General features: G+C 39.6%; 1 protein-coding gene across 1 annotated transcript in view; it reads right to left on the bottom strand.

Moving 5' to 3' along the window:
* The window catches only part of TRMT13 (tRNA methyltransferase 13 homolog), a 780,528-nt gene that overhangs the window by 366,441 nt on the left and 399,128 nt on the right, over window positions 1–14,959 (bottom strand). Inside the window, exon 7 of the mRNA XM_044085778.1 lies at window positions 9,586–9,753. Coding sequence (XP_043941713.1) covers window positions 9,586–9,753 — 168 coding nt within the window. The remainder of the gene's footprint in view (window positions 1–9,585; window positions 9,754–14,959) is intronic.

Here is a 14,959-nt window from a genome sequence, read left to right on the forward strand (position 1 = left end):
GAAATGAGACTGTATCCAGCTTTCTGATGTCCAGAACAGGTATTATGAACTCCTCCAAATAAAGCGCCTCCTAAGCACTCTGCTGTCTCTCCTGTCCTTGCTGCTTTGCAGACAATTTTTCAGCATCTTCTCAGCCTCATGATTCCCTTCCTCCAGCCCCTATAAGAAACTGATAAGGTGCCTGATGATTGTAAGTTCCTTTAGAAATGGCCTTCTGTTGACCTCTTTATCGTTTCTCTTTCTTCTGACAAGCCTTCCACCAAATTACATTCTTTGGATAATCATGGAAGGGCCGTGGAAAGGTTGCATGGAAAGGTGTACACTGCTGCCAGCCTGGCCTTTCGAGCTATTAACTACCAGACTCATATGACCAAGTATGTTTTTGCTGTTTTCTCTCAAGCTTATCAGGTTATTTCTAACCAACCTGATTCTGAGGGAAAGGTTTCGGGCCCTCTCTTTACTGGGCTTCTCTTCTCAAGTGGCCCAACATTCTATTAAATGTAATTATGATGCAGCAGATGCCTCTCCTAGAGCTGCTGCCTTTAATTCTGTGTTAAGACATTATTCTTGGCTTCACCTCCAACCTTTGGCTGATGACATTAAGGCTAATTTGATGGATGCTTCTCTTGACAAAAAAAAGCTCAGCAGCTACAGAACCAAAGATTTAAAGTCCCTTCAGGAGAAGGTTAAGGCCTTGCAGAAATTGAAACATGTTTGTTTCCTCTGCTCCCAAACTTCAGAGAAATTAACTTTCCATGCCTTCCTTTGCACGTAGGACAGTCTCACCCTCCTCCCAAAGGTAAAAAAAAAGTTCTAGAAGGGCTCCTCCTGCAAAGTTTACTCAGACTTCTACTACTCAGAAGCCTCCTTTTCCAGACAAGCCAGGTTCTGACTGACTTTCTTACCTCCCTCCTAAGTCAGGTTCCTTTATCTCTTCATCTTGTCTTGTCTCTGCACAATTGGTTAAGGATCACTCAGGATTCTTGGGTTCAATGCATCATTCGTCAGGAGGCTCCGCCTTTTCTCCTTTTTTGGGCATTCCTCAACTGCCTCAGGAACAGCAGCCCATTTTTCCAGATGCACTTTAGAGCCTTTTACCTCAAGGCATCATCTAAGCAGTTTCTACTCCTCAAAATGGGAAGGGATTTTATTCCAGAATGGTTTTGGTTCCCAGGAAAGAAGACACCTGGAGGACCATTCTGGATCTTTCTTGGCTCAAACACTTGAAGGTTTCTTCCTTTTAAAAGTTGTCTCTTCAGACCCTATTTCTTCATCTACCTTAGGATTTCCTAGTCTCACTGGATCTCAAAGATATCTATCTTCACATCCCTATTCATCCCCATTTCAAGAAATGTTTGTTTCTTCCTTGCATTTTCAGTTTTTTGTTTTGCCCTTTGGCCTCTCTAATGCCCCAAGGGTCTTCACAAAATACCTCACTCCTGTGATTGCCTTTTGTAGGATGAGGGGGATACAAATCTTTCCTTACCTGGATGATCTGTCATTCAGGCTTCCTCTCCTGAGACCCTGCTTCAGCACCTCCACTATGATATTTGCCTCTTGCAAAGTCTAGAGTTTACAGTAAATTTCCAGAAATCTTTCTGACTCCTTATCAGGATCATATTTTTTCTTGGGTGAAGGCTCCAGACCATTCCTATGCTGGCATCCCTGCAGCCACCTAAGGCTCTGACTCTAATTTTTTTTTCAGTATCTTCTCCCTCAGGTCTTAGTTACAGCCAGGGAGTTTCTAAGGGGTCTAGGTTAGATGGCATCCACCATTCCTATGCTTCCTCTAGCCAGACTCCATATGAGAACTCTATGGTAGTTCCTAAAGTTAGTATGGCTTCACCATTCATATCATTTGGCCTTTCTAGATCCTCTTCTTCCATGCCTCAAGCTAGAGCTTCAGTGGTGGATTAATCAGAGGTTTCTTAACACAAGGCTACTTTTTCAGCCCACAGTTCCCTCTCAGGAAAATTTTTTGGATGCCTCAGACATGGAGTGGTGGGCTTCTTTCTTCCCTCTTAAGGTTCAGGACCTTTAATCCATTCATCAGAGGGCCGACCATATCAACATCAAGAGATGAGAGCTCTCCTTTTTGCTTTCAGGCCTTACATACTCTGTTCCTTCCAGGGCCACTCAAGATCTTTACAGACAATACCACAGTGATGTGGTACATCAACAAACAAGGGGGACATGATGTTACCTCCTGTGCAGACTAGCTCTTCAGGTTTCGGATTTGGCTATCCATTATTAGGTGACTCTTCAGGCTGTTAATATTCCTTCAGAACAGAACCTAATAGCAGACTCTCCGAGCAGGTCCATAACACAGACTCACAAGTGGATGCTTTGCAGACGTGTTTCTGGACATTGTCCACCAGTGTAGCACTCCTCTAGTAGATCTTTTTGCCTCCTCTCTGAACTTACAACTTCCTCTCTTGTGCACCAGAGTCCCAAGTCCTCTGGTATGGAAGGTGGATGCTCTTGCTTTCTTAGAAGGGAATGTTTCTCAGTCTTCTCTCCCCTTCCTCTCATAGAACAGGACTCCCAAACTCTTGTTGCAGACTCCCTTTTGCCCCAGACATATTTGGCTCCCTCTTCTTTTGCACCTAGGCAAGGGCAATCACCACAAGTCACCTCACAGGGTGGATCTACTCACACAAGACAAGGGGGCTTTCATCCATCCTCACTTGTTCACTCTAACTGACACTATGGGTGATAGGATTTTGATCCTTTTTAGGCATCATTTTTTACCAAGGACATGCTTCGGGTTCTGCAGGAGATTAGGAAATCCACTACCAAGAGACCTTATTTGTCCAAATGGAATTGATTTTTCTGTTTGGAGTCTTGCTCGTAACCAGGATCCACTTTCTGTGCAAGTTCCACTGGTTCTCTTATTTGTGTGAATTGTTCCATGTTGGGTTGGTATACTCTTCAGTTAAAGCTCACCTTTCAGCTATTTCTGTTTGTCTGCCTTTGACTCCTCCCATTGGCTTCTAGGCTTTAGGTCAAACAATTTCTTAGAGGTGTCCTTCATATTAGGCCTCCCAGAAGCCTATTCCTTCTTCCTGGGACCTTAATTTTGTTTTTGAAAATTTGACTCTGGTTCCTTTTGAGCCTGTAGCTTCAGCTTCCTTGCAACATTGTTCTTGGAAGAATGTTCTTTTTTTTTGCCCTTACTTCAGCTAGAAAGGTGTCTGAAATTAAGGCCCTTATGGCTGTCCCTCTCTTATTAGTTTTTCATAGGGAAAGGATTTCTCTTTGTACTAATCCTTCGTATATACCCAAGGCCATTAATGACTTGTCTCTTAATCAGTCTATTATTTGCCCACATTTTCCCTTATCCACAGTCTGCTGGTGAGAGGGGTCTACACACCTTTGATTTACACAAGCAGCTCAGATATTATTTGAATAAGACCAAGACCAATTGCAAGTCTGAGCAAATGTTTCCTTTCATCCTAGATTTATTTTTTTTATTTATTTATTGCATTTGTTTACCGGGATAAGTCCACTGGGCCTAAAAGAGCCCATTTTCAGTGGAGGCCTGGGTAGAAAAGCTCCAACGAGATACAGAAAAAATATAAACATCAATTAGTACAGAAGCAGAAACAGTGTTACAGATAGTAAATATAGTAACATATACAGAATATAGATCTCTGGGTTTGGCTGTTTCTAAGAAAAACATTTCTTCCTGGCTTTCTAAGGCCATCTCCTTTTGTTACTCATTTCACTGGAAAAGCCTTTCTACTTCTGTATAGCCTCATTCTACCAGGGCTGTGGCTTCCTCTGGTGCTTTTTTCAAGGGATTAGATACCAATTCCATCTTTGAGGGTGCTACTTAGACTTCTGTCCATACTTTCACTAAACATTACAAGCTGGATGCAGTTTCCAGGGCTAGAGCTGGATTTGCCAGGGCTGTCCTGTATGGTTTTCTTGAGGGACCTGCTAGACCTTCCTCCTTCCAAATTTCCTGTTGAGCTTTTGGACTCTACCTTTAGTAAAGAATACTGCAACAGTGATATGGAAGGACATATCACAGCTATGTAAAATCTTACTGTAACAGTAGATGCCCTTCCCTTCACCTCCCTCCTCTACCTTTTTCCTATTCCTTTTTTTTTTTTTGGATGCGTATGTTCCTCCTTTTTCTCCATGGACTGCTGTTCCTCCTGGGGCTTTTCAGTTCTGAGGTAGGTACATCCGTATATCACCTTTACTGTCCTCAGAGAATGGGGAGCATATATGTAACATACGACATCCTTCCAAAAAACCTAAGGCTTTGGTATACTGGCTGGACATAGGGCTACCCTTGGCAGGGAATCCCTTTAGTTTTCATTAGTAAAAAATACTGCAACACCAAAGGGAAGGACATCTATTGTTATGCTAAGATTTTACACAACTGTACTTTCACCCTGATCTGGCCTCCATGTCTCCGATAGGGAATATTTACTGTTAGCCTCTGTCTAACTTACATACCACCCCCATCAAACCTTTAGCGACCTCCTAACATACCCCTCTAAGTATTTGTCCATTTTACATAGGGACACAACTGGGTTGCATGGCTAGGCTTACAAAGGTGCTGGTGGTCATAAGCCTAGTATATAATTATGAACCTATGAAAGAAAGTTGTCAAATGGAGAAACTTTGATAGAGTGAAGCCTATATCAAAACTAATCAAAATTAAGCCTATCTTCACTTTTAAATCACCCCCTCCCCTCCCCTCAAATACTGCCATTTCTTTACTTTTCTCCTCAACTCAATCTACTACTTGCTCAAGTCATAACAGACTCTCTATTATCTCAGTGCAAATTAGCTTCAATGTATTGTTGTCCTTTCTTTGGTATTACAGCTACTCATCACTCAACCTCCTTTACAAAGTATTATGTAAAACTACACTCACGATTGTATGTATATACTGTATATAAATTTGTTTATTTGTGCTAATTTTTCTCTGTTTAAGCAAATTGTATTCTACTGTGGAGCTTTTCTCCCCGGGTCTCTGCTGAAAATGGGCCTCACAGCTCAGTCGGACTAACCCGGTCAACAAATGTAAAATAAATAATAAATAAATAAAAAGCCTATACTGTGAAACAGAAACATTATGAGCTCAGAGTCCTGCAGTACAGCCTGTTGGGAATGGAGCTTGAACAAGATTGTCCAAATAAGGATAAATCTGAATGCGATGGAGTTTGCAAAAGGCTATGACAGGGGCTATACAGTCGGTAAATACTCTTGGGGCTGCAGAAAGACCAAATGGTAAAGCAGAGAACTGTAAAATTTCCTGAAAACAGGCTGTATAGGAATATGAAGATAAGGATCCTTCTAATCTAGACAAACCAGAAACTCTTGAGGTAGAAGTACTAGAAATAAGGTCTTAAAGAATTAACATCTTGAAAGACGGGAACTTTCATAAAAGTATTGAGAAAAGAAAAACCTGGCAATTACCATCTTTAAAAATATCACAGTCTGGCCATGAGAATATGGTAGTACCACTTCAGAATGTGTAAAGATACAAGTACAGTGATGGTAGTAACCACACTTTCAGGTACTCTTACTATGTCTTTCTTTTGTACCACCTTTCCCCTTGCACTTTTTTTTTTTTTTACGTTACTAGCCATCTTATAAACCACAATGGGGGGGGGGGGTGCAAACTTCTTGGGATTAAAATCTGTCCATACTTTTACTAAACATTATAAGCTATTCATAATACTAACACCACCATCATTCATGGGACCATATTGTGAAGGAAAACTAAACCTTCTTTCCTAACATAGCATATTTTTTACAGATTCTAAAGTGGTATTATCATATTGTTATGGCCAACATGTGATATTTTTTAAAGATGGTAATCGCCACCAAAAAGTTTAGTACACATGGCATTATGTTCAGCATGTAAACATTTTTTATATAGGTAAAACCAAGAGGTCACTGTGTAAAAGAATTTATGATTATTGCCAGGATATATAAAAACAGGAATATTAAAAATGCACTTTATAAGCATACTGCTTTATGTGGGGAATTATTAAATTGAAGTTTGTTATTGGTGAAGTAGTTAATAGAGACTTTGAGGTGGATGTCAGAACACCTTAGAATACAGAAAGCTGATGTGACAGTTAAGAGTGAATGCCAATGTACCTGCTGGGTTAAATTAAACTATTTCAATTTATTCAGAATTGAGTGTGAGGGCTGATAATTTATTTTATGTTTTATTTAATTACACTTTATTTTTATATTTTACATATTTTTTATATTGAAAGCATTTTATGCTATACGGTTTTTGTTAGTTTATCATGTTTTTTAGATGTACACAATAACTAAGAATTTAATTGGTTACAAATAACAGATAATTGGAGTGTTTATTTAAAAGTGTGTGTTGGGGGATGTCTTTAGTTCAGATGAAGTTTTTTTTTTTTTTTATTAAGACAATTTTATTAAGACAAAAGTGCACAACTGTATTAACCGTTTTAAAAATATATTTTTATTTGGGGACTTTCTTCCTATTTTTATGCTATTTAGCTGCTCATTGCTGGTGTGTTCACTAGTGCGTGTTCCTTTGGATTGGCGGAGTGCAGAACAATTTGGTAACTGGTTCTTTTGATTTCCTGCACTTTTGGTGCATTTTTTTGTGTTGTGTCATAAATTTTACCAAAAGGATACTGATCCTGAAAGACAGACTACAAGTATTGTTATTGGCTCAGTTTGGGCATGTGGAAGGTGCCCTGAAGCTTTTTTAAGTTGGCTGTCTGATATCTTAGGCAGGATATAACCTATATTGCTAAGGCTACTGCAGCAGTGATCAACATGCTGAACATCAGTATCACTCGGTTCCTATATTACTATATCATAGAACAAGTTTTAACTTGGTGTAAATGCTTTAAATAACTTTACATGCTTTAAAAGGTGTGCAGATGACGGAGACAGAGATTATAAATCTGAGTTCAATATCACAGAGTCTGTGCCCCTAGATGGTTTTTAACTCACACACAGGTAATCTTAACTTAAGAACTATGGACCAATGGCAGCAGATCTCTTCAGTTATGCCCAGTATTCCAGCCACAGTCATGTACTGCAGATAAACACTTCTATTAAAATAATCATACCTGGTGTACCACAGCACATCTTAGAATATAACACTGTGCTAGAAATCCAACCCCTCGATTTGATAAGCCCTGCAAAGCAAAATGGGCACGTCTTACAGCTATTTCACAGCAGTTGCTCAGATCACTGTGAGAGTGTTAAGTACAACTTCAATGGCTGCAAGACCTGGTATGGTCTTTAGATATTTTAATTATATTAAAATGATGCCAGAATGAATTCTCGTCTGATTAGGTGTGCACCACCCACATTTATTATGAGCTGTGTACTTCATCTATTCATCTTGATGTATCACCACTCTCCAAACTGTATACTACAGGCATCCAAACAATTCGGCGGGGGTGGCTCTTGTAGATTTCAGAGACCAAATTAAGAAATATTGCTTACATTTTATTATGGTCATAAGTACAAGTAAAGTGAAACAAACTGCTGCCCATCCAAAGCTGGTTCTTTGCCTTGCACCTAATGAGTAAAGGGATACATTCCAGTTCCCTTGATACACAAAAAAGAGAACCAGGCACTGGAAATGGATAAATTAGTTACAGACATCTCTTTAAAAATATGCAGAAGCCAGCTACTAAATGGGAGCATAACACACCCAATATGCACACTACTAACACACCAGGAATCCAATGCATATCATCTGGCTCTATATTACTCCACATAACACTGCCAGAGCTGCCTGATGCACAAAGATAAGACGTACTGAAACCTGACAGGATACATAAAGGAGAAAAGGCAATGAACCATGCACCATGGCACATACAGAAAGTGGAAACACAAACTGTAGCAGAGAATGGACTACGCTTTTGTGCGCCACACTTGTACTTCCAGGGGACAATGTGTATTTCTGGACAGCCATGTATGTACCCAAGTGATTCGCACGATGAGTGTCATGCAGCCACTGGTAAACACTTTGGAAGCAATTTTATGACGTCAACTAAAAAACAGTACTCTGTGTATGCATTGGCAATGACTTGGCAAAATTCCAAAAGCAGCTGGAAGACACTTACAGTAATGGCTCGATAACAGATATTAAAGCTGTACCATAAGCACCACCTGAAAATATTAGATTACTAATTTGTGTTTGAGGCTTCAAATCTGTGAAGCTATTCTTAAGTATTTAGATTTCTCTTGGAATAAACTAACAGCATTTATGAAAAACAAAACATGTATATAGTAAGGTACTAATATTAGGGGCAATAAGTAAATAAAATGTTAAGGATTAATGCAGCTTTGACATGTCATGGCTTTAGGGGATACTCTGAATTCCAAAAAAAATAGTTTTGTTATGACCTACATAGCAAAAATGTCAGTTCTGGAATTAAACTATGTGTTACATTAAATGAAAACAAATTATATGTAATAACAGGTAGAATATGAACAGAATATAATGCAGACATTCAGGCACATTGGCTTCAGATTTGGGAATTAACGTGGATACATAAATGTCAGCACTGTAGCTTTTGCTAATATGTTCAGCAGTCAGTAACGCACAGATACAGCTAAGATACAAAAAACACACTTGTTGCATTGAAGCAGTGACTGTTGATCTATTTTACCTTTACAAATCTTACGACATACTGCAATTAGACTATTACAACAGAAAAGTTTGAATAATCTTTATGAAAAATGAACACAATATGAATACTCCATAGCATAAATAAAAAAGTAGAAATATTAAATACATAGTGGTTCACAAAAGAAGTGGGCAGGGATTTAAAAACAGTTACTGAAGACTTAAACATTCTGGTAGTAGGAGACCAACGTAACTAAATCCCTAGGAAACAGATTCCTGTATTTCAATGGAGACCATTTCTGGACTACTGAGCGCATGGTTTAGGATATCCCTTCACTGACCATTTCACTGAATTCCACTGAAATGAAAGAGATAGACATAAATTTGTTTCCTGTATGAAGCAAGCACCTCCACACCATGGAAGGAGTTTTGCCCCCTGCATCTAGCTCTGAGGTTTCTGCACCTCAACAAAAGAAAATTCTTCCTCAAAGCATCACTGTGTAAATTTCAAACGAATGCATTACCAAATTGCTAGTCATTCATTGAACAAGTATACCACTCCTAATATGTATATTCAGCATAACACATTATAGCTGGTACATTTTGCACTATACAGTTATGAAAGGTGTTCAGAAAGGAGTATATTATCCTGAAAGCACTCAACTTTGATAGCTACTTTGTTCCCTCACACATCTTTTTGTACCAATCATGCTCACGCACACTTCAAATCTCCATAATGTTTCAATATTTCATTGAAAAAAGAGGCTCTACCAAGCTCCCAGAAATATATTTTGTTAGCTTCAGATTAGATCTGCTATGTAAAAACATGAGAAGGCAGCTTTAATAAGAAGGATTTATTAAACTGATTTTAGACAAGATGCTTATTCTACTGATTAGCAAATACTACTAAACTCCTTTTCAAAACCGTGTATGCTGTAATTAAATAGTTACTTACAAATGCATACTACAATGCTTACCTTGAAACGTGTGGTAGCTCTCTCCACAAGCAGGAAATGGACATTACTGGCTTCTTGTAATGCTATGTCAATCCAGTGTGACAGCTTTCCTCGTCCAGCACCAAATTCAACAAAGCACCTGTTGGGTCCCAGTAAACCCAAATGATCCATGTTGCCCAACAGGGATGACTAATAAAAAAAAAAAAAAAGTGAAATAAAATAGGTTGCTTCAAAAGTTAAGTGTTAATCTTAATGAATACTCTATAAAACCATATTACATTAACATTAATCATACTGTACTACACAACAATATAACTGTTCCAAACATACTAATCTGCTTAGACTGTTAAATGGCTTGCCAAGTGTAGTGCTAATGGACATCCCTATGTGTACAAACTAACAGTACAAGAACACAATAACAGACAAATTCCCAGTCCCTGCAGTAACTGCATGCCTCTCGTCTTGGGGATGGAGGAATAAAAACAGAGGAGTTTACTGGAAAATACTCTGGAAAACTAGCAAACATCAGCAAACTCTGTGATGGCAGAAATACTGTAATTTTGATGAATTTATGGTTGTGGACAATAAACATTTAGACAAAATACATACACTGTACAAAAATACATTTCTAAGAGGCACTCAGTGAAGCAGCAGATAATCAACTCCGCTTCAATCTTGCTTGTAGATCCAAACATCTGTACTAATGGACCTGTCAAAGATTCAAACCTTCCAGAAGTGCATGCCTCCCCCCTGCAGGATCACTCAGTGGCTATCCAAGCAGTCAGTCTTTACCAATTAAAAGAACAGTTGTCTGAGAGTACTCACCACATCAGTAGATGTTTAAAGTGGTGCAGTGCTGGAATATAAATCCTTATATACTAGGATCAGCCACGAGTTGAAACCAGTCCTCCCAGCCTGACCACCACAGTCAGGCATCTACATAGCAAAGCTGGTCTCTTCACTGCATTAAAGACGTCAACACAAATGTCAGACTGCAAATGGAGTTGACCAAATCTTACCAGGTGCTTATGAAGGAAGTCCTGTAGGGTAGAAAAGGATTCGCTTGGTCAGGGACCTTATCCTATGAAAGGTACTTCAGTCCCAGACAGAGGATATCACTTCTCTATTCAGCCTGTAGACATGGTAAGGGAGATCACAAAAATGACCAAAAGAGATAACATGGGAGGGAGTCCCTCTACTGCAGCAATGAACCTCATATTTCAACATCTATGGTTATGTGAGTACTGTCACACAACTGTACAACATTGACCACATGGATCACTGCTGCAGCACAATTCTTTACAAATAGGAAGGAGCACTAAAACAGCTACCCAGACAGAAACCTGATCCTTGACTAGGAATGTGGAAAAATTACAAAAATACCGTTCCTGCTGCAAGTGTTATTTACAAGAATGTCACATTTTTTTCTATTTCCCTTGGGATTTTTAATTGTATATCAACTATTATATCTGTACCTGGGCTGGGCCTGTAATTGGTTAACTGTAATCAGTACAGTACCTTGGTATACAAAATAACTGAACATGCATACATAAACACTCCAGAGAATTAAACTGTCAAAATCAGCCTTGCTTGTTCATAGGTTCATAGGTTCATACTAGGCTATCTGCCCTGGGGCAATTATAAGCCTAGCCCGATTCTGTATGGCTTACGCCACCCCTTGATTCGAGTATACTGTGCCCTTTTTAAGGTTTAGTTTACTGTGCCTCTGTCTAATAGTGACACGGGAGTAATCCCTGGGACAAACCTATGATCCCCCATCCACTTATCGAGATTCTTCTTGAAGAGATTCAGTGAGGTGCTCTGCCTCACATGAACTGGAATTCTATTCCAGAGCGAAGGGAGCCTCTGGGTTATGAACCTGTCCCTCCAGCAAGTTCTATTTATTTCTGTGCTGAGGTTCAAGTCCCTCGAGCGTGTGGCTCTAAGGGATTTAGATTTACTGAGGTGGAGCATGTCCATTAATTCTGGATTTGACATAGCTTTGTATGTCAGGCATAGATCGCCTCGAAGTAGGCGGTATGCAACTGAGTAGAGTGTTAAGCAGGCAAAATTTCAAAACAGTGTAAATGGTTGCCCAAGTTGCTACCTCAGAGATACTGTGAGGTGAGATGCTTCTAAAACAGTGGCAGTTACACTGACTGCATTAACTGGATGGCCAGCACTTTACCAGGATAGTCATAGCAAAAGGTGATATGGTTGGCCAGATGTCTAAACAAACTCTGTTATTAGTATGTGTTTTGCTTTTCTGGCTGGCTGTGCAAAATATTTTTTTGTTTGTATAATATCTTAGATGTCTGCGCACATCATCCCAAGAAGCACTTGATAGGAGTTCCACAGTTAGACAAGCTAAGATGGTTGGCATATGAACCTTAGAGGCTTAGGGTCACCATTTGTTAAACAGTTTCACTAAGTACCTCAGAATGCATGGGTGCAGATGCTGATATCAGATGCCTAGATGCAGAAACTCTTCCATATACTCATACAAAAACTTTCTGCTATTAGGTTTCTTACAGTTTTGTAAAATAATCACATTTTCAGAGAAATGCTCTCCAGGGGGGAATAAGGCTGAAATCACCCATGTACAGAATCTGAAGCACTTGAAGCATGGATGCAATTAGGGACTACAGAGCCAATAGGGTACAGTGAGACAGAAAATAACAGGGGTGCTCCACACTCATATGCATTAAACTGGAGAATCGTGGTTGGCTTAACCAGAGGGAAGCTTGCTAAGATAAGCATGGTCTCTTTCCCCAACTTACTTGTAGAAGCACTTTGGAGTGAAAAATGGGATGGAAGCTATAAAAAAACCCCGGTTCCAGCTGAAGGAGAAAAAATTAATTGTCCAAGTTCTGTGCATGGGAACCTGAAACACAGCTTTACATTAAGGTTGTTCTGAGATGTGAACAGGTCCATCTTTGGGCAATCTTCACTTTTGCACTACAGTCTGAAAAACCCTTCTGCCCAGCTGGCATTTGTTCCAGCTGCTCAAGAAACTGTTCAGGTGGTAAGCCACCATATTCAGTTCACTGGGTATGCACACCACTTGAACATAAAGACCTTGTTTTTCAAGCCAGTTTCCATGCTGTCATGACTAAGTTGAAGAATGGGTAACAGTGGGTACTGACTTGCACCAATTATATTGTGGCATTACTTATCACTGACTGAAAATAAGTAGTGAGAATATTCCAGCCATCATCTCCCTTCATATTTATATGCTTAGACATGAACTTTTTGGACTTCAATTGCACCGTTAGGTCTACTCTGGATCCCCAAGCAAAATGTGTGGCACATCTTTTTTCAAGCACCAAACTGACTCTAGGACTAAAATATAATGCCATGATCAACCTTGAATTGCTGCACTCACCACTGAAATTCTTTTGTGACAGCTGGGATCAGTGGAATTTACTGCTCCAAAGGCTGGTTATGTTGCTCCTAAAGATATTTTGAGATATCACTGGATTAATTTCCTGTAGAACCTTACTAGGGATATCATTTGGACTGAGCCTAATATATAAACAAGCGCTTTAAAGAAGACCCTGACTGTCAAACAGTTTCCTTACATGAGGTGTAAATGGGTGAGGATCCCATTTATATCACTGTCAGTGTGTTTTTTATTTCTCTGGCTATTTCGTTTTTGCTACAGTTGTGTGACCATGGAGTCAGTATATACAAAGTAAGACAGCTGTAGAAGGTCAGACCCCTCCAACACAGGAGCAAACAATGCTTATTTTTGTTGTATTGGGTTGAGTTTGAGAAGTAAAAATCAGGGAACTGCACCCTTATCACATTGGGACGTGATAAAATGTAGGTAAGGAGGATGCTATGCCTGCTCTAGTATCCAAAACTGCACCAAAGGACTTGATTGAGGCTAGACTCGAGCTTGATTTCTGTAAACTGAGACCCCAGGTTAGTTAAGTACAGGAAGGTAAAATTTGGGAACATCTTGAGTACCTCCTCTGAGGTGTCCTGCATCAAGTGACAATACAGATGGTCATATGTGAATCCACTTTGTCCCTAGGTGGGCAAACAAAGCATTTGGTGAAGATTCTGGGTGTAATGGACAGACCAAACAGCACAAGCACAAAATGGTAGTGATTAGTCTCCTCCAGAAATCTGAAGAACTATCTGTGGTCCTTCTGGATGGGAATGTGCATCCTTCATGTCCTGCATAGTAATGCAAGCACATCCTGCAACATAACCATTATAAGTTTCTTCATCAAAAGTAATTTGTTTAGCATGGATGGGTCTAGAATCCATCCTTCTTTAGTACAAAGAATAGTCTGAAATAAAAACTGTCCCGCTCACACACAGGGGCCCTTTACAGCCAATAAGTTATCAGCTCTTCCAAAATGGAGAGGGCTACTTCAAATCTGGTTGTATAGAAGAGGACATGCATTTATGAAGACAAGAAATTCCTTTAATTCTATCCAATAATATGTAATTGTAAATGTCTTACTCAAAAGGTCCTGAGTTAGGCTAAACCAGTTCTGGTAGAAGAAAGCCTCTTGTCCAGGAAGTGAGGGGGACTGTAGACTTTGTAGTGAGTAATATCCGTCCATTAACTACCAGGCATATAGTTCCCTCCTGCTGCCTGCCCCAGCCACTTCCTCAATTCATAGGCTGTTCCTCTTTCCAAATGCCCTTTTCAGTATGTACTGGTTCACCCAGGATGCTTTCTCATAGAACCAGTATCTGACAGGGCAATTTTTCCTGTACCTCTAAATGATGGGTGAAAAAAGATAAAAGACTGTTTCACCAAATGCATAGTTTTGCACTTTTCTTACTTCTTAAGATATTCTGGGAGAAGGGTTTAAAAAAAAAAAAACATAAAAAAAAAACAAACAAAAAAAAATCCCAAAAATGAAACCGGTCTTTGTTTAAGGTTGTACAGATAAACCAGGTCTTCATGTCCTCACAGAAAGCTTGAATTCTGAGTCATACGTATCCTCCAATAATGAAATGGTAGCTGCCTCCTGAAACATTTCTACAGCACCACATCGACATTTGAATGCATCTGATATTTGAGATAGAGAAAAAATCTTTAGACTGATCCAAATTATCGGCTTGCCTTCTTACTTGTCTGACGTCGCTCCTTTGGTAATAAATCATACGGGTCTGGTAAGTGATGACCCCAATTCCAGTGGTAGATAAAGTACACATCTTATGGCTAACAACCAGTTCTCCCTATAACACAGGAAGGTGTTGAGTCCCAGGTGCTAACTTGGTTCTGTTTGGTATGGCTAGTTGCGATTCTGAGCCAACAGATACTGCCAACATACTGGCCGACAGATTCAGTGCCAACTTTACCCCCACAAAGTTCAAGTCCCATGCTGGTAATGGTGGTTTCCTAGGAGGTTTTACATTCTTGATCCTC

The sequence above is a fragment of the Protopterus annectens genome, chromosome 10.part0 (genome assembly GCF_019279795.1).
Source record: "Protopterus annectens isolate FY-2018-M chromosome 10.part0, PAN1.0, whole genome shotgun sequence".
NCBI classification, from domain to species: Eukaryota; Metazoa; Chordata; order Ceratodontiformes; family Protopteridae; genus Protopterus; species Protopterus annectens.